The sequence below is a fragment of the Trichophyton rubrum genome, assembly GCF_000151425.1.
Source record: "Trichophyton rubrum CBS 118892 genomic scaffold supercont2.6, whole genome shotgun sequence".
Classification (NCBI taxonomy): Eukaryota; Fungi; Ascomycota; class Eurotiomycetes; order Onygenales; family Arthrodermataceae; genus Trichophyton; species Trichophyton rubrum.
In genome coordinates this window covers 114,924-139,184 of record NW_003456423.1, presented here as the reverse complement: position 1 = coordinate 139,184, position 24,261 = coordinate 114,924, and the positions used below count along the sequence as shown (strand labels likewise).

At 48.3% G+C, this 24,261-nt stretch overlaps 8 protein-coding genes across 8 annotated transcripts; 3 read left to right on the top strand and 5 right to left on the bottom strand.

Annotated features, from left to right (window-relative positions):
• Positions 1-432: 432 nt before the first annotated feature.
• TERG_05452 (uncharacterized protein) lies at positions 433-3,214 on the bottom strand (the record flags this gene model as incomplete). Its single annotated transcript, XM_003233529.2, has 8 exons — positions 2,397-3,214; positions 2,182-2,327; positions 2,049-2,096; positions 1,835-1,982; positions 1,247-1,779; positions 1,102-1,188; positions 660-1,044; positions 433-593 (listed from the first exon to the last, which is right to left on the bottom strand). Exons 1-8 carry the CDS (start codon positions 2,494-2,496, stop codon positions 433-435), a joined length of 1,608 nt encoding a protein of 535 aa, XP_003233577.1. The 5' UTR covers positions 2,497-3,214.
• Positions 3,215-4,289: 1,075 nt separating this feature from the next.
• Positions 4,290-5,623, bottom strand: TERG_05451 (uncharacterized protein; the record flags this gene model as incomplete). The annotated part of the gene is made up of 5 exons (XM_003233528.1): positions 4,290-4,716; positions 4,778-5,154; positions 5,232-5,302; positions 5,367-5,403; positions 5,474-5,623. The coding sequence occupies 5 exons, from the start codon at positions 5,621-5,623 to the stop codon at positions 4,290-4,292; spliced, it is 1,062 nt and encodes a 353-aa protein (XP_003233576.1).
• Positions 5,624-7,250: 1,627 nt separating this feature from the next.
• On the bottom strand, positions 7,251-7,952 carry TERG_05450 (uncharacterized protein; the record flags this gene model as incomplete). The annotated part of the gene is made up of 1 exon (XM_047748437.1): positions 7,251-7,952. One exon carries the CDS (start codon positions 7,950-7,952, stop codon positions 7,251-7,253), a length of 702 nt encoding a protein of 233 aa, XP_047604419.1.
• A 319-nt stretch (positions 7,953-8,271) lies between these two features.
• Positions 8,272-11,893, bottom strand: TERG_05449 (uncharacterized protein; the record flags this gene model as incomplete). Its single annotated transcript, XM_003233526.1, has 3 exons — positions 8,272-11,348; positions 11,405-11,825; positions 11,885-11,893. 3 exons carry the CDS (start codon positions 11,891-11,893, stop codon positions 8,272-8,274), a joined length of 3,507 nt encoding a protein of 1,168 aa, XP_003233574.1.
• Positions 11,894-12,348: 455 nt separating this feature from the next.
• On the top strand, positions 12,349-13,814 carry TERG_05448 (uncharacterized protein; the record flags this gene model as incomplete). The annotated part of the gene is made up of 3 exons (XM_003233525.2): positions 12,349-12,464; positions 12,527-12,762; positions 12,824-13,814. Exons 1-3 carry the CDS (start codon positions 12,441-12,443, stop codon positions 13,812-13,814), a joined length of 1,251 nt encoding a protein of 416 aa, XP_003233573.1. The 5' UTR covers positions 12,349-12,440.
• Positions 13,815-13,862: 48 nt separating this feature from the next.
• Positions 13,863-18,727, bottom strand: TERG_05447 (lysophospholipase; the record flags this gene model as incomplete). The annotated part of the gene is made up of 2 exons (XM_003233524.2): positions 13,863-18,388; positions 18,459-18,727. The coding sequence occupies 2 exons, from the start codon at positions 18,725-18,727 to the stop codon at positions 14,182-14,184; spliced, it is 4,476 nt and encodes a 1,491-aa protein (XP_003233572.1). The 3' UTR covers positions 13,863-14,181.
• A 1,374-nt stretch (positions 18,728-20,101) lies between these two features.
• On the top strand, positions 20,102-21,557 carry TERG_05446 (uncharacterized protein; the record flags this gene model as incomplete). The annotated part of the gene is made up of 3 exons (XM_003233523.1): positions 20,102-20,957; positions 21,019-21,259; positions 21,311-21,557. The coding sequence occupies 3 exons, from the start codon at positions 20,102-20,104 to the stop codon at positions 21,555-21,557; spliced, it is 1,344 nt and encodes a 447-aa protein (XP_003233571.1).
• Positions 21,558-22,728: 1,171 nt separating this feature from the next.
• On the top strand, positions 22,729-23,874 carry TERG_05445 (uncharacterized protein; the record flags this gene model as incomplete). Its single annotated transcript, XM_003233522.1, has 3 exons — positions 22,729-22,752; positions 22,815-23,110; positions 23,187-23,874. 3 exons carry the CDS (start codon positions 22,729-22,731, stop codon positions 23,872-23,874), a joined length of 1,008 nt encoding a protein of 335 aa, XP_003233570.1.
• Positions 23,875-24,261: the final 387 nt, after the last annotated feature.

The following is a 24,261-nucleotide window of genomic DNA, read 5'->3' as shown; positions in this document are numbered from 1 at the left end:
AGCTCTGGAGACAAACTAGCCTGTGCTCCATGGTCAGGGATCTCAAACGTACCGCAACATGTCCGATGTCGCAAAAGCGCAAGAAGTTTGTTGCGGATTGCACCATTTGCCCGCCAAGCCAGGATCCTTCACTGGTGAAACGACAGACATTGGCTGAGAATTCCTCGAAGTACCGATGTCACTACCCCGTCCGCTGGTTCGCTCGTTGGGTACGGAGATGGCTTGGTTGATATTCTGGTCTATCATGTTTCAGCAGTCAAATTAGAGTTGCTTTGTCAGCATAGCTTATCTAAACTCTAGTAACTTACGCTTAATTCTAAAACTGTAAATTTATCCCTCTTGGTGGGAAAAAAGAGAAGAAGGAAAAAAAAAAAAAAAAAACACCGCACAGGAAGAACATACAATATAACACCAGTTCGAGGGAACTTCGCATCATCTCTTCTCTTTGTCTTCGCTCCCTTCAAGAGACACTGATGCTGGGCCTAGAGTCCTCTGTGGCCCATGGAACCAATTTTTGGCTGATACGAAATAGTACAACAGCGAACCGACCCAGACACACCCGTTGATCACGACAGTGTAGTTCATGGCGTCCGCTATGGAAACATTGGTGTTAACATGGGACGCGTAATGCTGGAGAAAGATGGTGGGAAAGTACTTACGGGATGGTGCTGGCCCGGCGGTTGGGAACATCGACAGAGTGACTGAGAAAGAGAGATACGCGAGTGCCAGGATGGCGATTGGTGTGCTGAGCCGGCCTGTGTAAAATGCACCAGGCTTGAACTTGTTCTGGCCCCAGAATATACGGCAGAATATCGGAGTCGCCCAGGCAACGTTGTTTCCGGCGACGGTTAGCGAGAATAGTGCGTTTGTGGCAGCGCTGTTGATAAGGCAAAGCAAGCCAAGTATGACTGACGTGATGGTGACTCCCACTACCGCGCGCGCTGGTTGATAACGGAATCTCCTGCTGACTACCTTCATGTAGTTTGAGAATGGGAGAGCACCATCACGGGAAAAGGCCCATGTCTGTCGAGATGCCGCGATCACCTGGATATATTGTTAAGACAGTCTCTTCTCTAAGCGACTAGGCGAAGGATTCCTTACAATGCTTAAACCCATGAAAAACTGGACTGTTGCCATGGCCACCATAAACCCTATTGCTGCGTTTCTCCCCAGAGCATCATAGTATATCTATGTATAAGATATATTAGCTTGATACCTACGAAGTGCGCTTAAGACATGAAGTTACCTGGGCAATCGGCTGACCAAACCGGCTCTCGAGGACCGAGCTTAAGTCGGTACTTATACAGGCGGCGATGATGCAAAGAGATAGAAAACCAAGGGACCAACATGCACCAATGGCCCCCAAGATTCCATAGGGAACAGCTTTGGCAGCGTTCATGGCCTCTTCGCTCATATGGACACAGGAATCAAAAGCACCGACGGACCAGATGGGTGAGAGCCACGAGAGCATGAATGCCCATCCTGTTGGCCATGAAGTATGGTTCTCTACGTGGCTGAAAACATAGGCTGCAGAATTGATACCTTCCGCGGTTCTTGATCTTCCGATCGGCAATGCAATAACAGTTGCTAGTACTAGACCAACATTGGCAACGATACAGGCTGACTGTATACGATGCATGATTGGGGCTGCCAGTATTGCAAGTATGCCGTGGATTATTATGGTAGCGGCATAAACGCCATATATCTGACTTCTTGAAGCCATCCATTCACCGTCCCGAACGAACGAGACGATGGCGAATACCATGAGCACGAAGCTGTCTTAAGCTTTATCAGCATAGGACTGGCGGTAGCTACTGGATACAAAATCACTTACAATCGACCGAGCATATACCGCCAATGAGGCCTATGGTATTGCTGTAACCAACGAGAAAGCTAAGGGGGTTCTTCCACTTGTCTGCGGCGAAGTGGTGTGTCCACCAATACAATCCTCCGGATGTTGGGAGCGCGGAGCCGAGGTCAGCCTATTATGAGTTAAACTTCAGTAATACTTCCCGTACGAGCTAAACGAGGCCTAGTTTTAAACTTACCAGAGCGATTCCAACTATGAATATGAAAAAGCAGGCAGTGAACCAGCCCTAGATGGAAGTGCACGGTGGTTAGCCATATCCCCAGAGCCCTGTGTTACTATCTATAACTAATGGTTGGTGGCGGGTTAAGTACCCAAACCATAGCCGCTGGCCCCGCAGGCACGGAAAAGGACAGCGTCGATGCAATGGACGGCAGCAATCCCATAATACTAAAGGCAATAGCAAACACCTGAATCGTGGAGTAATGTCGGCGAAGTTCCTGCTTATAACCCATGACCGCTAAATGTACTCTGCCTTAGCAGATATTTTATGAGGGGAACTGGAAGAAATTTCAATTCCTGCACTCACCCAGTAGTTCCAGGTCGGGAGCCTCTGCCAGCTCAGTCCCCTGGAGATGAGCCTCCGGGCTCATCTCTCCTGTAGATAGACTACCCGAGGACCTATCCATGACGTCGGGAGGGAAAGCGAGTATGTTTATGGTAGCCGATGAAGAAAAATGTGCAGTCCCCCCCCTTTTAACAGGCTGAATGCAATGCAGAGGGATGCAAGCAGATGACACTCCTTCTCGTGCAGAAAACAAGCCGAGATGCTGGCTTGCCTCTGGCAGGGCTTCCAGCCAATCAGAAAATATCTGAACTTTGGGGTAACCTTATTTAATGTGGGGCCGCTTAAGCTTATCTATCATTGTTTAGTAATAAGGGTTAAGTACTTTTTCTTGCTTTGCGCTTTTGCTGCTTTCGTGGCAGTAAAGGAAAAGCCATACAATTTCATTGACACCATTTTCCCGGTAGTTAAGCACGTCTGTGACAAGAGTTCTAGGTCATGCTAACATTGTATAGACTTTTGGCGCTGCTTCTGGATCGTGATTCTTTATTTCTCTTCCACGAATCATAAATCTGGGAGACAAAGTACCACTCCTAAAACGAGCCATGGAAAATCTACCGTGCATCTTTCTAGAAACACCATCTGCATTGCGGAAACAGCGGAGTGATGTCGTGCATCAATAACACTCAGAATGGGAATAGTCAACTCTGCATCGGGGTATATGTTTCGCGCATTAGCCCAGAGTGAAACTCCCCTTCCATTCAGCAAGGTAGCACGCCGTATGACACAGTGTTATAGTATAACGTAGCATTGTGGCCGCCCCCAGCCCGATTCCCAGTACCGACAGCAACCCGGAAGGGGTTCTTTTCTAGCTCGTGTTGATCTTATCATACAACTCCGACCCGGCTTGTTTTGTTTCCTTATCTTCTCTCTCGTTTCAGGTCTGCAGAAAAAAAGAAGATCTGATACGGGCATCGCCCGGATCCCTCGGCGGTCTTTCTTGGGCGGGGAAGGATTACATAATAGATCATGTGACATTCAGCTACTGACTAAGCAGTCTCATGCTGTATTTGACATCCGTTTATCTTCTATCGTGTTCTTTGAATACTCCGTACAACTACTTACAGAGGACTCCATATATTCCCGCGGAATAACCTCTCTAACAAAATGTATAAATCACCTAGGGCCCGGAGGAATCAAGGTCGGGGACGCAGATAGATACCTGACGGTTCAGCTATTTGACCTTCACACAACCTCTCGTACTGCCTTGGCGAAAGAATCGAAATATAACTGACTATAACTATACCCATTCATAAGCCAGATGCGGCACTCAGAGTGGCAGCTCATTTATGCGGGACCTGAGGCTCTTTTACCTTGATCATATGACCAAGAAACTAAATAAGTGAGAGTTGATATAATGGACGTGGAGGTTTGCTTTGAGGTTACTCATTCGTTTGATATTGTGTGGAATATTTTTACCATTCAGCAATTGAACCAGGAAACAGGGGTATCAACGCTCAGAATAATGTCATTTTATTACCGAACAATATCCATCAGTCCTCGGAAAGCTATTCGAAAGCCACAAGGCCCGGCGATAGCAATCATACTAGAGGTTTTCCAATTAAACTTTAGTAAGCACTATAGGTAGGTAGCTCCGTAACCTGCCTGCTAGTGCCTAGAGAACTGCCATCGTGCGGTTGAGGTTTGGCTAATGTGGCATTATGAGTGGGTGGTGTTTCGCATAAATACGGTGCTTGTGAGCCAACTTTCGAGTTGGATTTGCGACATCATGGACAATATCTCGGAAGGACGACTGGCTGCGGAGAGGATGGAGGCAGAACGCTTTGGCCGACTTTGTGGAGGTGATAATGGTACGGATGATCAATAGAATACCATGTGGGACTTGCCTGCCTTCGATCAACGACTGACGGCCCTTTGCTCTTGGGTAATTCCCTTTTCTAGCGAGCTATCGTCCAGCTGAACATGCCCATCTCCATTGGCATATGGTTCACCAACCACTTCATCAACATAAGGGTTGCAGCTTGGAGGGTTTAATGGGTTTTGTGACCCGCGTGAGTCCCGGGATCCGCCCTCACTACTGCAGGGGACGTGACCTGGCCGAGATTTTGCGCTACCATATGACCCTCTGCTAGAGTTGCGATCAAACTTGAGACTCGGGATATATTTGGCGACAAGCGGTCGATAGAATGGGAGACAAGCGTTTATTGCACCCAATTCAACCTCCAAGCCGCCAAAAGTTATATCCTTGATCATAGAATGGGAATAATCATTAACTTCGAGGGTCAAAACGGCATATATTCGAAGGCTAGAGAAAACGCAAACACTAGCCGGGAGCATCAGCATCAACATGGGTGCACTTAATCATAGGGGAGGATTGTACTTACACTAGACCGATGGCAAATATACCGCACAGTGCTAGTCTCTTGACCAAATTCATCTGCAGGTTCCACAACACGGGTATTGGAAGCAGGTATATGGACAAGTCGACGATCAGGTTGGCCACGGCTATAGCTAGATACGCCTTTGTTGCATTACCGCAGGTTCCGTGTGCCTCTTTGTTCCATGTATAGTTGAACGGCCGGCAGAGCAAGAAGGGCTCTAGGATTCCGGCCAGATAGAGGGCTATAGTGACAATGCTTTCAATATAAACAGCGATTCTCATTGACTGTTTCGAGCCAAACACTTTATGGTAGAAGGATAAGATGGAGAGTTTGATTAATGTTGTAGCCGTGGACCATAGGATAGGCCCTGCAACGAATGTCTATGCTCCCGGGTTAGTGAAGATTTCTAAATGCGTTATATGGTACGATAAGATGCAAATTATCATTTTGTTCATACCTTCAGTAACATCAGAAGCTGGCGGTCAGTCGCCTGGTTCATGTGTAGACCTGCGCCGCCATCTATAACAGCTAGGCGTTTGCAATAAAACGTCAGCAACCGTCGCGCCAGAAGCAGATAGACTCCTTAACTTACCAATCATTGCAAGGACTGCCGTGGCGATTGTAAAGATCTGCAGATATCATGAACAGCCAGTGTTAGCCGCATAGTGGTATAATTTTGATGGGGCATTTGCGCCATACCAGACCTAGGACTATAAGATAGTCACTCATATAGTAGTTCCTGCCAATGACATGGATGGCGTAGAACCTGAGGATCACGGCGATGATCGCGAGCGAAGTAAATGTGGTGTTGATAACGATGACTATCACTCCACCAGCGGGGAAGTCCATCTTCACGGCTTCCGATCAACTATGGGTCTTGGTGATAGGTATTAAGTAGAAGTTTTGGTATCAGTTTGGTGTTGAGTGTCAACCACTATCCGATTTCTTCTGTTCCGGTCTGTTCCTCTAGCCTGCAGATGTCAAGTAATCTGTCGAATAGAGACGTAAGACAGATAGAGAGGTGAGCATTTCCGCCTGTATCTTGTGTTGGTTCCGCACTGTGCAAGATGTCGCTGTAGAATTACCCAAAGATAGCTAGTACGGTAGTGAGTAGTAGATGACAACGGTTGATTGACTCTTGAAAGCAACTGAAACATCGAAGAAACATCGAAAATGGGATGCGCGGAATAACTGTCTGTAGGTATATATAGTTAGCTAGCTGGATACTGCATCCGCTTTCTCCACAAGCTTCGGCCACCATCTGAACTTGGTTCTACCCCCACAGACAAGAAAGTAGAGTTAACGCTTACTTTCTATTATGCTTTGTCTTCTTTCTTCTAGACAAAGGAGGTGACTTGCCATGCGCTTAGATGTGTCTGCTACTTGTGGCGTAAGGCATGGGCCAGAGCGGCAGCTAGTCCACTATACATGGAACAAGCGGGATATCGGTGTAGCCAGAGCAGCCCTTTGAGAACTACGGGAGATGGAATCCGGCCGTCAAGGAATGGCCATGTACACCTTTGCGGCCAGACCGAGTGCTTTATGTCAAGTGACTTTGGGCAGAAGAGTAGCTTCGCCCTGGCACCGACTGCAAGGAGAATTCCCAGCTGCCGCCAGGGGAGGGAGGCAAAAGCACAAGGTCATACATCGCTGAGGTCATGATATCTCATCTTAACGGAAATCGGTTCTGGCCGTCAAGGGCTGGTTCAGTAAGTCATGTCTAAGAAGCAAGTTAGCCAAGTTCCTGCGCACAGGCTTTCGACCGTAAAGCCATCGGTTCTCTCTTCTTTGTCTTTTCGCCTACCTTTCCTTGATATCAGGACAGCGTAAGCCTTTGCACAAGGTTAGACTTCGGTCTTGAATGAATGGATGGGCCAGTCGACGGTCTCGTACGTGACAAACTCTGCAAGCTCGTAAAGGACAAAGGGGGTTAAACAGTTGACTAAACAGTCAACCGCTTTGATGGCCAGCTCGCCATCCCCGTCCTCGCCGTCCTCTGCTCAACGGTTCCAGGGTAGCTCGGCCATTCTTCACAGCCTCAAGCCGTCAGTTGACTCGTTAGCCAACTATGCGTCAAGGTTAACTACAAGTCGTCTCCGAAAGCTATCATCACAGACCAGCTCTGGGGACCAGCGGTGGCAAAAGCGGGAATCATCAGGTCCAGCGCAGGAGAGAGAACTCGACTTGTCTTGAGGCTCTCCGAATAACCGAAGTTCGCTGAGGTCATTCGATGACGGAGATGACAAGCTCAAAGAGAGCTCCAGTGTAGGCTTCTCTAGACCTAATGTATCCAAAGCTTTTCAGTGAAGAAAGAAAAGGCCATTTTCTGGCCGTACTTGTGGTAAGTGTGGATGAGTCTGAAGTGACAAGAAACACTCTATATAGCCTGTATTACTTTGCAGTACTCCAAATGTAAAAGGCTGTGATAATCAACTGGTTCATGTACAATATCTAGAGGGTGAGTGTCAATGCCGAATTATGGGCCCTGACCAGCCAGGTTGTTCAATGCATCACCGGAGACGCACATCCCCAGCCACTCATCCTTCGGTGCCGCGCCAATGGACTTGTAGAATTTGATACTGGGCTCATTCCACTTCAAAACGGACCATTCAAGTCTCTTCCCACCGATACGAATGACTTCTTGGGCGAGTGTCTGTAGCAGTTTGAAGCCGTAACCTTTGCCTCGATAGGCTGGCTGAACGTAAAGGTCCTCCAGGTAGACACCAGGCGCTGATCGCCAAGTTGAGTAGTTATAGAAGAAGAGAGCCATCCCCACGGGTTTCGGGCTGCCGTCGGCTTCGGTGGCAGGCGGAGTAATGAGAAACGTATAGACGGAGCCTCGTTTGGGTGAGTCCGGGAACGAGAGTGTCTCCCTTAGCGAAGAGAGGGTGGCCTGGACTTCATGCTGTGCCTTTTCGTACTCTGCGAGCTCGTTGATGAACTGCAGAATGATTGGGATGTCTGCTTGTCTAGTTAGTTCAACTATCCAGTCACTCTCCCTGTCAAAGAACCGGGCCGCGTGTGTTCGTACCGTCTTCAGTTGCAAGCCTGGTAATCGGCTGGCCAGCCATGCTGTCGGGTTGATGCTTTGCTGTGCTTTGATAGCTATATCCAAGTCTCTTCTCTTTAACGGGAAGAAATCTAGTATTGCTGAAAGAATCCCGGGTGTTTGGGTCATTATATACCCATAATGGATGAATACTGACCGACCTGTGGCAAACACCCGTTATCGCAACCTAGAACCCGACACCCACGCCCTTTGACAGAGAATCCGAGGTTTGCTGAGAAGGCTGGCTGCACTCAAGAAAGAGGCTAAATAGTGATACGGATTATGGCCGAAATTTACATCGTATTAGTGAGCTATGTGAGTCATGCAGATTACAGCAGGCGCTACATTTATCGTGATGATATAGCCGACATCCATTTCTGCTCGTCCGTTCTGTAGATAGCAAAATAGCTTAGTTGAATATTCGGCTCAACTCTCAGAGGTGAACAACTTACGGATCAAAATGCAGCAGCATCCCAAGAACTGGGATCAACTGCTTCTGGTGGTTTCGGTCCTTTTGCTCCAAGAACTGTAGCAATACGTTTTTAAGGTAAACGTAGTCAATCGGAGTAGGTGTATCGTTCCGGGTGATTGAGCCGTTTCGACCGCTGCTGGTGCCTGGGGGCGGAGAAGTAACACCGCGCTGTCTCGCCGATTCAAGAGAGGAGCGCGGTGATCTGTTACCAGAGTCGATCCCGCGCTTGTTCGGTAGCTGGGAAGCTTTCAAATCGGTAGCGAGGGACTTGTTAGTCCGCTTGAGCTTCTCGAGGCGCTGGTTGGTTTCCTCAATAGACCGGCGGAGGGCAGTCTTCTCCTTTTCTAGATCCCTTGCATGGCGCTCGCTTTCATCGAGTGCATCCCGCAAGTGTGACATGGCTTCTTTAACCTCGGCGAGCTCTTGGTTAGAGCGTTCCAGCTGTGATTCCAGCTCGCCTCGTCGCCGTTTCCACTCCCTTTGTGCATGCTCTACCTCGTCTTTGTCTTCTTCTACCCTTCTCAGGGCTTTCTCCGCATCCCTTGCCTTCGTCCTTAACTCCTCAATCTCCCTGGCTCTTCTTCGGTTTACCGAGTTTGCCTCGTCCTCGGCTCGGTCCCGTTCTTCAATGACGGCCTCGAGTCTCTCTTTGTGTTCCCGCACTTTTATGTCTGCCTTCATCTCGATATCTGAGAGCATCCTCCTCATCGTTTCTCCTTCACGAGACCGTTCAGATAGAAGGCGATGAGCATCCGCAACCTCTTCTTCTAGGCTTTCGCATCTTTCAGTTGTTTCCTTTACCTGCATTGCCATTTCTGATGCCTGGTCTCGCATGCTGCTCATCAGACTTTGAGCGCTGGAGTACTGGGCTGTCTTCAGCTTGATGTCATCACGTAACTGTTCAATATCTCTATTAAGCTGGGATACTTGTTCTTCAGCATCACGAAGCCTAGACTGTGATGCTCGAAGTTCCTCTTCAGCCTTTGAAAGGTCACGTAGAGTCTTCTCGTTAGCCTCAATCGCCTCTTGCTTTTTCCCTTCAGAGTAACGCAAATCGCCTTGCGCTACCTCGAGGGCCTGCTCTGCTTTCAGTCTTCCATTAGTCTCCTGGCTGATCTTTTGGCGCAGCGTTTTCACCTCAGAATCCTTCTCTTCAACCGAGGATTGTAGGCCCTTAATTTCTGAACGTAGATCATCGTGTTTATGCTCCAGGTCTGACACTTGTGATGTCTTTGTCTTCAGTTCTTCTTTTGCTTTCTTAAGCTCTGCTGACTCTGCTCGCAGGGAGCGTAGCTCAGGCTGTAGTTTCTGCAGAGTGTCTCGAAGATCGGAGAGATCTTTAAACCTAGAAGCTGCCAGCTGTTGAGCAGCGTTCAGATCCGTCTCCAGAATCAATGCTTTTGACTTCAGGTCCTCAAACTCCACCGACAAACCTTTATGAGCCTTCTCAGCATCTGATGATTGTGTAGAGCTCAACCGTAGACTAGCTATCTCTTTTTCGAATTCTGCAGCACGCTTCTCAAGAGCAGATTTCTCTGCAAGCAACTCCTTGACCTTATCCTTTGCCTCAACGTGGTCCTGTCCAAGACTTACCACTTCATCTTGCAGGGTCTCTATCTCCTCGCGTAGATTCTCCTCTCCCTTAAGCCTCAAGCAGAGACGATCGATTGCAGAATCCTTATCCGCGATCTCTGTTTCCAGTTTTTGAATTTTAAGCTCAAGATCACTGATGGTACTAGAATTTTGCGGAGGTATATTGGCATTTGACACTTCAACCGCCTCGTCAGACTCTTGCTTTGTCCCTTTTTTCTTCTTTTTATTCTTCTTTTTGGACCCTGCAGTCGCAGCAGCAGGCGCAGCCTTAGTAGCAGCGGGAATATTGACGTCCTCGGTGGGCTTCGAAGGGTCTGCGCCCCTAATGCTTCTCTTGATTTCTGCGAAATCAACGTACTCACCATGGGAAATTCGATCCCTGGCGGATTTCCACGTCTCATTATCATCCAAACCCTTGTCAATGAAGCTAACAACAGCACTGAGAGAGTCTGTTTCGGCTGTTTTAGCAGACAACTCTACCTTCAAGGATGACATTGTGTCTTCGGCTTCTTTGAGTTGCGACTTCAGATTTGTTACAACTCCTTGCAGTATTTCCAGCCGTTTGCCAGCTTCTTTATCGTTTGCCTTGCTCTTCTCTTGAGCATTCATATCTGCCTTTATCCGACTCATTTCTTCTTCCTTCTCTTTGATCTGAGACCTCAGTTTTCCCATTTCTGCAGTAGAGTTATCTAGCTCTGATGAAGCTGATGCCAATCTTGATTCCAAGGCTGCAATTTGTTCCTTGAATGATGACTCCTGGCTCACAAGCTTAGCTTCCTGTAGATCTTTGTGCTCACGCAAGCCGCTAAGCTCGCGGGTAGCAGACTCTAGGCTATGAACCATGCCCTCTGTTGATTCGCGAGCCACGGCGAGATCATTTGTCAATGTCTTGATCTGAGACTTGAGCCCCGTAATCTCCTTATCACGAGATTTTATCTCGGACTCTAGCCGTGGTATCTCATTGTCGAAGGAAAAGAACTCCTCCGTTTCCTCAACTGGCGGCGGCGAAGAAACAGGTTTCGTTTTTGGAGAAAATATAGATAAGCTAGGGATAGCGGTGGCCATAGAAGCCACAGAAGGTGTTGGTGATTTCTTCGGATTTTCTGAAGTCTCTGCTCCCGGTGGACTAATCGGCGGAGCCTGTGTAGCATCCTTCTTGTCCTCCGCTTGGGTCTCTCCAGTGGAATCGTTTTTGCTCTTGAGTTTAGATACCTCATTCCAAGCATCCTTTGCAGATTTCTCTGCAGCTTCCACCTTAGCCCTGAACTCATCACGCTCAGACGATACCCGCTTCAACTCTTCCACCACCATATCACCCTTTAATGAAATCTGATTGAGGTATTCAGTTAACGCACGAGGATCTGTAATAGAAGTAAGAGGCGTATTTTCACGAAGGGCAGTTTCGAAAGGTTCGATAGTAAGGACTCGGGCGTGTGCAGCTCGATAAGCCTTGAGCAGTTCTTTATGTGATTGTTAACTCACAGGATCCTAACCGCAGAATCATACCTACACATACCTTGATACCTAGCTTCTAGCTTATCCAGTCTTCGCAGCCTCACTCGAATATCGGTGGGTAACTCATTCATGGACCCATCCTTCAACCCAGCTGTAGATGCCTCCTTAGCATCTCCCTTTGCCTGCTGCCCTGGCTGCTGCCCTGGGTTCCCAAATCCACCCTTCTCAGACCCTTGATTAGACGAGGCGGTCTCTGCCATCGGCTCATCGTCTCCGGTAATCGTCTCGCCATCAAACTCGGCTGGGTCTGGTCCACGGGATGGAATTCCGGAACTATCTTGCTTTATCCGGCTTGTTCGTTGAGATGGTGATGCATTGTTCGACTTTCGGGCCGCTGAGTTCGAACGAGACAGAGTTTCCTGACTAGCACGCTGCCGGGCCTGTTCTTCAGCTATCCTAGCATCGATAGCACCGCGGATACGCTGGGATCAGGCTGTGTCAGCTCGAATCGCAGCTCCTAGTTGCAGTTGCATGAGCTCACCTGGAACATTGCGGCCGTTTTCTAGTAACAGTGGCCTTTTTCGGGAGTATCCAAAAGATGATCGCGTACAAATTATCCCGCACTCCCCAATACTGAACTTCCGTGAGTGGCTGTCAGTTGCTATAGGGTTGTCTAACAATGGCCAAAGAGGCTGGCTGTTGAGATCTGGTTGAGCACCCGGGCAATTAGTTATTTAGACGAAACAGCTAGATCCCTGGCGCCGGTATAAGTACTGCAGCCTTGCCAACCTGCAGACTGACAGTTTCATGTCACTTGAATCACAAGAAGAAAACTCCGTCGTAGCTCTAGGATCAAATCTATAACTGGCGCTGTTGTTGAATTAATGTTTACTTGCGCTTCTTCCGCTGGAAGCAAATATGTAGAATGGCCGTGCTTAGTCAGCAGCCAACAACTGGCTCTTCTTGATGCCAGCAACGTCTGTGATGGCTTCTAACACAGCCAACACGCAGATAAAAGCTCAAGAAGACCATGGTACAGCGCCGAACGGCCGTTTTAACACGCTGATATGAAGCAGGATCGCTGATACTGAATCACCATGGTGTCCCTCTGGCCATGGAGAGTAAGTGCTTATCTTTCGCAGTACATGAACTAGGTCTACAGCAGCTAACGATGAGTTAACAGGGCCCAGATAACTCTCCAGCGTCATTTGAGAAGACACTCGCAGGCTTGTCTGAGAAGATCGCACAGTCAAATGGCAGACTAGAGGTTCATAGGCAACGTGCTCGCCGGTTCAGGGCCCTCTGGACGCTGTATACTACCTTTGCGTACATATTGTATGCGCTTATTGCGGCGCTGGTGTTAGGTTGGGAACGGTGGGGTCCTGTAGAGTATACGGCCCTGTCAGGTAGCCCAGTAATGTATGATACCCCGATCTTGTTTATCTCTGGTGTGCTATATCTGATATGTCTGGATATATAGAATATATACAGTTCGGCGGATAGGCGCAGCGTTCTTCCAGTATCAAATCACGAAGACACAGAAATACCTCGAAGAACTGCAGAAACAACGTGACGAGACTATTGAAAAGCTGAAAGAAGCTACGAAATACAACTCTACTCTGCAACTACTCGAGAAATATGGCGCAGAGCCTCCGAGGTCTCCGTCTCCACAAGAAGGTGCTGATGACATGGAAGGGATGAATCAGCATGGGGGCTCACGCAAAGGTCCTCGTTCTCGAACTTCTCTCCCCTTCCAGGGACCAAGAACCAGAATGACACCCCCTCCTACAGCTAATATTCGACGGCCACAAACTGCCGGTTCCCTCCCTTCAAGCCCCATGGGACAGAAACACGATCGCAAACAAGTTGATATTCCGTCAAACCCACCGAGCCCATCCAGCTTACAGTTAGCACAAATGCAACAGCAGCCACCGCACCATCCTCCAGATGAGCCTGGTTTTCATCCTAGTGCCTTCCCTCCAACTCAGAATATTGAACCCCGTCAGCCGCAGTGGTATGACAGGATACTTGACGTTCTCCTTGGTGAAGATGAAACGCTGCCAAAAAACCGCCTGGCACTGATATGCGTCCACTGCAGGTTAGTCAACGGACAAGCTGCGCCTGGTATTCGCACCTTGGAAGAAGTTGGGCGATGGCGCTGTGTTGGGTGTGGCGGTTGGAACGGCGAGGAGAAAAAGGATACCGCTACTCATGATATGCTTCGCAAAGAACATATACGTAGACGGAGTGAGAGCATGCCTCAAAGACCAGCGGCACCGGTTGTCGTGGTAGAACCCTCTACCCCCACAGATGGCGATAGCCCTGGGAACAAGATTGGCCGTAAGGCGAGCGTTAGCAGCGATGTATATGAAGGAGAAGGTTTGTCCGCGGGCGAAGATGCAGATTGGAGTAGTGATGCGGAGCTGGAGCCAGGTCAAAAAGGCTCGTTAGACATCAAAGACGAGCCGTAAGGCTAAAAGATAATTACATTATTATTGGCATCATGGTTGGAGTTGTAGTAATTTATTCTTTATTATCATTATTATTTATTGACCGTAATTTTATTTTGTTGTATACTAATTGATTATTCGAGAACCTCAATTATGCACCCTAGTAATGCTAGTAAAGAGCATGGTAAATCAATAACATTGTATGTAGTATTTTACAGTATTCATGCTAATGCTCCGTAGATGAACCATTGGAATGACATGATGCCATATATGGGGTATCGCCGGCTGGGTATATATAATGATGCTGAGGTATGAGGAAAAGGAACAGAAAGGTGGCTTGAAAATATATATATCCTCCCTGGTATTCATCCCTGCTCTTCTTCGCCCTTTAAATACTCGCTCGTCTTGGTGCCATAGTCCTCCGCATGTTCTTCTTCTCTTCGGTCTCTTCTGGCATTGGCAGAGAGCCTTCCTTCCTGAGCTTCTCTAGGAATCCTTTTCCATACTGATAGCCTACTTGGTATATTTCATCAAACTTGCCAAATTCCAGAGTCCCATAGCAGTCAATTGGTGGACGCATATAAAGACATCCTGGGGTGTTTTTTGCCCGCTCAAGTGCGTCCACGGATGAGACATAGGCAAGACGGGCTTGGATCTCAGAGAGAGTGGGCGGGTTAGGGACGCTAGTAAATGGATTCCATCTATTGAGAACTGTCCAGAATCCGGACAGTGAGTCACCATATACCTGTGGAGTGTTGTCATCGATGGCACCCACATCCACGGCGAATATGACGTCTGCACCAAGAGATTTCATGCGTGAAACAGTCAAATTATCCACGTATCCGCCATCCAGAAGCAAGCTACCTTCGTCACAAAGCGGCGGAAGTAGCCCTGCTAGCGACATTGATGCACGCACGTAGCGCCATACGTAGCCTGAAGAATGGTAGTCCGATCTAGACTGGCTGATATTTGTGGTGTTGCAGTAGAACTCAAGCCATGAATCTTCGATCTGGCTGTCGCTGAACGCTTTGAAAAGCCCACGGTTGAACTCGTGGCCCGTTGTGTAGGAGACAGAAGGGTATGTGAGATCCAATGCAAATCGCCAGATACTGCCCATCTTGGCAGCGAATTTCTTTGCTCGGCCATACATAGGCACCACGTCCGCATCACGAGCGTAGAGTGCACCGATGAATGCACCAATAGATGTGCCGCCTACAATATCAATTGGAATACCGGCTTCCTCCAGTGCTGTGATAACTCCTATATGAGCAATACCTCGAGCTCCGCCTCCTCCAAGCACTAAACCAACGGACTTGCCGCACAATCTACGTGCTAGCCGGTGAAAATCTCCCTTAAACGGAGTTGTTGCAGAATATAGAGGCTCCTGGCGGATCCGTCGCGAGGTATACTTTTGTATTTCAGCCTGGATAACTTGCACGCGTTGCTTGAAGACAGTACCGAATTTTTTGATTTGTGGCAGGGCAGGTTCAGGGGTAGCGCGATATGTCATTTGAATGTGATGATGCCCACCGTTAATCCACATGCGGTTTTTAAGCCACTGCCTTGTAAGACCAGGTGGTGAGTATCGTTCTGCGTGCAACAGAACTAGTTCTTTTCTGGCTGTCGTCTTCATTCCTAAAAGGAAACGCTCATACTCTCCAATACTGGGTGAGGCTCCAGCAACACCGACTAGAAGAATGCAGTCGGCCTGGCTGATACAGGTTTGCGTCCAAGGGGCATTGACGCTAGTATCAGCAACATATATAAGCATCCCATACCGTTCTTCAAGGTCAGCAAGGTATTGTGAAAGCTTTAGCTTTCCCATGCGGTTGAAGGCGTGGCGCCCCAGATGATTAAAGATATCCGCCTGGTGTAACGAGGCAACCCCATCTGGAACTCCTATCTGGTTGAATGCGCTGAGGAGACGACTTGCGAACTCTACAACCGGTATCCCGGACGTCACAGGAAGGATTGCGACTGTCCGTAGATTCAGTGTTGAAGTAAGGCTGCTTGCTTCATCATGAGCCTTTTCACCACCGGCTTCAAGTAGCTTGGTATTAATGAGATGTTTCATGCGCTGAGCAACCAGTTTAGACACCTGTATTGTTATTCCAGGATGTTCCTGTGCAAGGCTGTTGAATAACGAACGGGGAAATTTGGCTAGTTCGGTATCTCGTATAGCATGTAAAGTGGCAGGACGAGTGGTTTCGGTCATGACTTCAAGCTCACCCACACTTTCGCCTTGTCCATGCTCACCAACCACGCTTACTTTGTTATCACCAGATTCAAGAACTGATCGTAGACGTCCATTTAGCACTATGTAGATAGAGTCACTCTCATCTCCTTGGTGATAGATGACTTGGCCGGCATTGACCTGTACCCATTCCAGGGCGAAATCGATATGTAGCAGGAGACGAGGAAGGACATTGGTTAGTCGTTTTGCCATAGAGAGAAGCACAAGGGGGTACCGATCGGCAATTCTTTCAAGGCATATTCGCGGTAAGAAACCGACATACACGTCCGTCTTCGCCATGACGTCTGTGAAAGATCGATATGAAGTTATGGAACCAATGTAACCCTCTAAATCCCCAGGCTTGACCAGGTATAGGGATCGACGGGAGGCCTTCTTCCGCTGATTTTGTGCATTGACGTTTGATGGTCTTCCAAGGGGAAGCAGCGGTTCGGAGTGGATATTACTCTTCGATGGACCGATCAAGTCTTCTCCTTTGTCATTCACCGGGATACCGACATCTAAAAAGCCGTCGATAACATAATATAATCCCGGATTACGCTCTCCCTGTTCCACCAAAACTGAACCTTTGGGGAAGTAGACAATTTCGATCTCATTGCTCAACTCGGCTTTCAGATTGGCTATTGGCGGCGTACCGCCTGCGCTTGTAACGGAAATGCTCATCTGAGATTCGGAGTCACCATCCCCAAACGCCTCATATGGATCTATGTAGCCAAACGCGTTGTTGAACACAGCTTTTTGTTTCCGCGAGTCGTAAGAGACAAGATGTGGAGAGCCATCAGCGGACCCAAAACCTTTGGGAAGTGGGAGAGCTTCTCGCGTAGTTGCTGTTAGTCCCAATGCCTTCACCATGCAATCGAGTATCGATTCACGGAAGAGGCTATCTTCGTTTACATGGACAGTAGAGGGAGAATTAAAGATAGAATTTGCTGGTGAGCTGGCATCGGGTGAAGTATGCATCGGAGTTTTCATCCCAGGAGTTGAAGTTGAGTCGAGGAGGATACTCCGTGAAGCGAGTCGTCGATCGATACCATGCCGTGGGCCAAATCTAGATAGCTGAATGGAGGAAAGTAAATCTCCGGGGCTTACACCTGCTGCCTCTTTATCAGTGATAGGCGGGGTGGGCGGTGATGTAGCTTGCCCGTTTGCGGCAGATACCTTGGCCCTTAATGAAGCATCTTTCCGCAGAGAACTGCTCGATCTCCGCCTATTACTTACACCAGGGTTGTGTAGAGCGATTCCCTTTGAGCCTTCTTCTGGCCCAAGACGTTGTACGGCTCTCTGAAATTTCTGTTTGAGTCTATCCAGTGGGGCCCCGCGGAGGTCATTGGGTAAATCAAATGAAGTAAACTTGTTCATCTTCTTTTCTATGCTCAAGACATCTGTAGTGAGGCCAAGATATGAATGGGCTGTGGCAAACGTCACACGTTGCAGCCTAGTCAAAATGACTTGTATAATATGGGCTGTGGCACGGGGGTATAGTCGAGTAAGACGACGAAATGCACTGGCAGGAATTATGGCAATGGTCGTATCCACCACAGCACGAGCAACTATATCTGGATGAACGGAATTGGTTCTCGAACGCTTTGGAGTACGTCGATTCTGAGCCGAAGAAGTTGGTGGGGTGTGGGCTGTAGGGAAATGGGCGGTGGAGTTGGTATCGTCTAATGTCATGGGAGGGACTGTAGGAAGGCGTCCGCCGTTGGATGGGAGGGATATGTCGCGGTGATGATGGTGGCGGTCTTGGAAGGAAGACCGAGGGCTGCTGGCGAACGGTGAAGGGCTTACAGGGCTGGGTGAAGCAGGTTCTTCCCCTTCCTGATAGCGGAGCTTCACATCTTCACTGAACAGAGATAGTATGGAGAAGAGAGAGGACATGGATGCACCGTTCTTCACTTCTGTGAGTAACTGGTACCCCTGGTGATGACGGTGGTGCTGTTCTTCTTCCTCTTCCATTGAGTCTTCCACGGAACTTTCTCCATCCTTACCACGCTCCCTCGCCGACTTGACAAATATCTGTACAAGGCCATCAACCACAAGACAGAACCCTTTTTCTTCCTCTAACAAAAGTGTCTCGCCCGCAATAAGTTTTCGGGTCTGCATCGTCCGGGTTAATTCGTGGAAGACCGGCCGTTCCAAGTAGCCGAAGACCTTTATAGCACTCAAAAATTCATCTAGATAGTTGGCGAGTCCCGGCTTTGAGTCCCCCTCCTGGGTGTCTGGAAAAAGGTCTATCTGTGGTTCCTGCCGCTGCGGTTCCGGAGGGAGGTGAGCGTACATATTCAAGAACCGATAGCGGACGAACCAGCTGATTGTTGAGACGAGGAAGAGGGTTATTAATAGTCTATATTATCTGTTAATCGCCGAGCCGTGGGTATATAGAGTAATGCAGGAAACGGCCGGCCGGGACTTACAAAGTCGTGAAATTCATTGTGAAGGTTAAGCTCATCGAGAAGAGGGTGAACAGGGCTGTCGGGACGGTAATGGTGGTAAAGGTAATGACCGAGTAGAGCAGCCCGGGGAGGACCTGGACGAAGAAGAGGAAGATGGTACCGGCGAAATCGGCCATTGTATACTGCGAGTGCGCGGGATATTGTGGACAAGAGGGGGTACATGAGGAGGAGGAGGAGGAGGAGGATAGTTGCTCGAGCTCGAGCTGGCGGGGCGACACCGCGGTAGCCATGGTTAAATCCGGGCAGGCCCGTGGAAGGATAAAGGCGCGATTGGCGCGGGACTCTTTGTTGCTCTTCTCGCGGATGAACTACCCGTATTGACTTCTTGATATGCCTCTCCTCTCCGCGCGACGGCTGCAAGAACGTGGGTGGATCGCTGGTCAAGCCAATTAGTAACGGCATACAGAAATGTAAAAGGGGGCAGCGAGTGACAACCTTGTAAACTATCCTTGTCTCCGAAACAAGCTGGGGGGTCGGCTGAGCCAAACCATCGATGAGTGCAGCTATTCTTCGCTGCTTGAGGCTATTGGTGGTGGCGGCTCGAGATGATGAAGAGCAGAAGAGGATAATGAAGAAAGAAGAAACGGTGATGAAAGAAGAAAATAAGGTTGACGGGAAGCTTCCCGCCGCAGTGGTCGATTATATAAGCATATAAAACGCACCGACCACCTTTTCTTTTCGTTTTAACGACGTCAGCTTTGTTTAGTTTCGTCTCATCTTTACTTGTCAGAGACACAATTTTCGACGGGCTAACTGCTGTGGCAAGCGGAGTACTGCAGGATTCCTGGAACAGTAGCACCAGAGCTAATCCCGGCTACAATGGAGTTACCCCATCTCCAATGCAGGGTGGAATTATCCAGCCACCACCTTGTAGCCGGGTATATGGCAGTTATGGGGTCTCCGGTTTGTCGACATGAATCTGGATTATTTTACCACACTGGTATGACATATAGACACGATGTTTGCAACTCTTTATTGTTCAAAATCTCGACAATGCTTCTGGATGAAGCAAGCCAAATATATATACATACATAAATATATATATCATTATCTTACCCGAGAGGGCCGTCGAACCGTAAACAACTCAATGTTTGACATATAGATCGTTCATTAATCATTGGCCTGACCCTGGCCGGGATGCTATCCGAGAGTGGTGTTGTTATCCGATGATTAAGCAGCTGATTTGTGGCAGGTGACTATTGAAGCAAAACTTGCATGGAGTAGTATAGGCTCTCTTGTGCATCATTAAACAAGATATCCCATAAATCAAGTGTAGAATGCTGGTTAGCATCTCTCTCCATCCTCCTTACTTACTGCCCTTTCCTCCCAGGCCGTCCTTAGCCGAGGAACTGTTTTGATTGGCTGATTTCTGCTGATATGAGAGATGACTAAGAATTTTATTAGTCAGCTGGTCATTCCGCATCGCTGCCCCCAGACGTGATTTTGGCCAGCAAGCAACAACAAGCCGCTTCTGGTGGTGTATACTGGTGATGAAGAGCAAGGGAGCATCTTGTTTTTCGTCTAGTTAACTAAAAGGACTTAACCAGTAAGGTATCTTGTTAACTGTTTCAACTAGTTAACACATTATATAACCTTCCATAGCCATGGGTTCCGGGCCTGGCCAACAACCATCGATTTCCCCCTCTGGGTGCAACTCGAGCCCTCCGCAGTCATACTTGATTATTGGTGCTGGCTGCTTTGGAGCCACAACGGCACTGCAGCTTGCTCGCTCTGATCCTTCGTCAGCTTCTAATATCACCCTGCTGGACCGTACTCCCTCCCCTTGCCCGTCAGCAGCTGCCCATGACCTGAACAAGATCATTCGCGCAGAATATACGGACCCGTTCTATATGCGCCTCGCATTAGAAGCCATGGACTTGTGGAAATCCGATCCTATATTTAGCCCTTATTTTCACCAGGTGGGCATGCTATTGCCCACAACGCTGGAGCATGCTAGTAAGATTGCGGAGAATTATACCAGCATTACTTCTCAGCCCGCTCCCATCGAGTTAATCGAACCAGCTACCGCCAAGGAACGGTTCGGTGGCATTTTCCGAAATGCATATCTGGACAAGGTGGAAACTTGTCTGTTCAGCCCAGAGGCAGGATGGGGTGATGCAGAGAACGCATTTCAAAATGTCATCAAGTCCGCTATTGCGCTGGGTGTGAAATATGTCCCCCACGCTGTTGATAAGCTATTGTTTGACGAGACTGGGCACAGCTGTCTTGGTGCACGAACAATTACAGGGCTCGATTTACGTGCACAGCATGTCATTCTCTGCACCGGAGCGAATACTGCCTGGTTGATAGCCAATAGCGCTCCGGATAAACCGACGTTACAAGTCGGAGACAGGATGGTGGCTGCTGCTGCAATCATGGGTGCTTACCGTGTTCCTACGGAACAGATGGGAAAGTTTGATTTTGCGCCGATTGTGGTGAACCCTGTTGGGGTTACCCCTGGTTTGTCCTATCCCTAGCCTCTTGATGCTGACTTGGATTGCTTGATTTTAATCATGCATAGGAGAAAGCATACCCCCCGGAAAAACTAGGTTGCTGAAATGCACCCATGAACTAAGTTTCACCAATATGCTTTACCATAACGATTCACATCGGCGCATTTCTGCTCCGCCAGAGGATCCGACCTCCAGCACCTGGACTTTGGATGTCCCAGCCCAGCTGAAAAACGAGGTCAAGTACGTCAAGGATATGCTTTATGGCGAGCATATTGGTGGCCTTGTTCCTGAATTCTACCGCATGTGTTGGTATGACTGCCAGTTCTATCACATGCGGAGTAATCGACTAACCGTAGGCAGGGATGCTGTAACTCCAAATCAAGATTTTATTATATGCGCCCATCCTCATTCTCAGAATCTTTATATTGCGAGTGGAGGATCATTCCATGCATGGAAATTTATGCCTAGTATTGGGGGCTACGTGGAGAAGATGATCAAAGGGAAGCTGGACCCAGGTATGGTTAAACGGTGGGCCTGGGATCGGGCAAATAGTGGAGGTGCATGTGCTGTGTATTTGCCTTCAAGAGACCTTGAAGGAGTAGTTTAGGCCTTGATTATTGATCGATATGCAAGCCTTTCTGATAGGGCAACCTAGGAGGCTTGATGTATGGATCGTTACTTATACGCACATGTGTTGGGTGCGATCCTTTTCTTTACATACAGACATAAGCTTGACATGGGACAGTTTGACTGAGCGTTCAAGGCAGCTCCACAGCTAGATTATTGGCCGTTCGACACCCGCGAATATTCTATGCATAGTTATCTCGCTTCAAGCATAAGCACAAGCCACCACAGTCCTATTTTCAGTTGTTTATTGACATAAACGTGGTCAACCATGTAGTTATACAAATAGATGTAGAGAAAGGGATCTTCATGGTAATATTCGGGGCTACGTTGTTCTCCGGCAGTCTTACTCATGTCAGGCTTATTTTAGAAGCATGAATGAGAGATGACATGCATAACAAAGAAATATCTTGGACCATACAACGTGGTAATAGCAGGGATTATACCTCTGAACAGCCGCAACACACGAACACACGAACACACAAATACAGGTTACGAAGGGCTCGTGATAAGCATGGAAGACTCAGGGTCTCTCGATCGCTGCTAAATCGACAGTAGTTCCTCTCTTAGACGACGGGCGTCAGCGCGATGCAACAATTGATGAGTAAACTAATGTGCAAGGCAGTGAAGGCTCCCTCTCGCCTCACTAGAGCGTCTTTCACAAACGCCTGAAGCCTAGTCAAAAGCGGCCTTTCCCTCCAATCATGTTTCAAGGCGGCAAAGGCGACCTTGTTGAAGCATTGTTCCGCCGTGTTTTCAGCACAAACTGGTTTAACAATACACACAAAACACGACAGAAAGAGGCGTGGGATTGCAAAAAATACTGGATCTTTTCTCATCCGCCTTACTTCTCGATCCTGCTAAAGGCTTCTTCTGCCATGATTATTCGTAGCTGTATGCCTTGCACCGTAGTCCAGGCGTTTGGTGTTAAACAGCCGCCTAAATGTAGGTCAGTGGAATATAAAAGAGGTCGAAAACCTCTTCAATATCTCCAAGTAATGGTAATGTCAGCTACTACACTCACCACATTTTGTATTGATATCTGTCAATCCCAGCTCAATCCTACCAGCATACGTCCAAGGGATTCTTACCAAAGTCGCATTTCAAAGCCGTTCTAGTTGTGCGAAAGAGGGGAACCATCGACTGTGATCAATATGCCTTCATTTTTCCCTCGCGAGGTTAGAATATTTTTTGCTCCCCTTCAGATACCTAATCTAACATAGGTGTATGTCATATATAGGATACCCGCACGCTCATGTGTGAGGCAGGGACGGTTATCGACATTGGAGGCGGCCGCTTGGAAAGCTCACTCAAGGAGTTAACAGAGTATCAATTCCTAGGTTCAAATGGTGGGAATCCTCGTGACCTTCCAACGGGACTGTTCTATAATACTAGAGGATTGAAGATCTGGAAGGACATCACTCATTTGCCGGAATACCAACAAACCCAGGATGAAATAAACCTTCTGAACTCCTTCAAGGGCCAGATAGCGGACTGGATAGTGGAGGGATGCACAATCGTCGACATGGGTAGCGGGTATGTATTTGCCCTATATATTATTGATCTGACATCATGTCTTCTTGAATAAAATGGTGACATTTAGTTCTTGAAGGGATACCCGAAAGGTGCTGCCTCTTCTAGCGCACCTTGAGCAGTTAAAAGTAGAAGTGCAATACTTTGCTCTTGATCTTTCCAAGCAGGCATTGGAACAGACAATGGAGCAACTTGTCCCAGAATTCCATTATGTCCGATGCTTCGGCCTTTGGGGCGACTTCAGCGATGGTCTGAACTGGTTAAGGCCTGTCAAGTCTCCTAAACTTATCCTTTCCCTGGGCTCCATGTTCGGGAACGATGAGTTCTCCCTCGCCGTCTCCAGGCTGGAGGAGTGGAAACATGTCATGGGCCGTAACGATCTCATGTTACTAGGGTTGGATGCCTGCGACTACCTGCCAGAGCTATGGGAGTCGTACCATGATCCCCAACGAGTCTGGGATAGCTTCATTCGAAATGGCCTGAAATACTCGAACGAAGTTTTGAGGTGTGATTGGTATAAAGAGGAGGACTGGCAAATCTCCGGCCGCATTGATAGCTCACCAGACACAGTCCACCGATTCTCCATCATTGCTAGGCGGGACGTACACTGCCACCCTCTTGGCCTTCACTTCTCCGCGGGGGAACGTGTCGACTTTTTTGAGGCGTGGAAGTACGGTCCAGAGAGAATGAGGAGCCAGTTTAAAATGGCGGGCTTCGCCGAGGTGGAGAGATGGCAGGCCCCTGGCAACCGTCCATTCTGTAGGTGATCCCAAGGTTGAATTCATGTCAAGGTCCGTTGCTGACTCATTCCCACCAATGCAGACGAATATCTCTTAATGAATTCCGATTTCACAAAATACTAGGTAGCGACCGGGGGGGGGGAGTCGAGGTGGAATCCGCCTTCTCGCCCCAGGGCCAACGGTCAGACCGCCTTGCATCTCGATGGCTGTGCTCACTTTTTGACCATTCCTGGCGGTGTTTTGACATTTGAATTCCGTTTAGCATATTCAACATTCTGAGCGCTGTTTGTTTTTCCTTGACTTGACGTAAAGCCATGAAGTCCCTCGCAGCATGTCGCCTTTGTATTTAGAGCAGACGCTGGTCGTTGTTGATCAAATAGTTAGTTGATGCTGAATGTCATTATTATTGGCGCA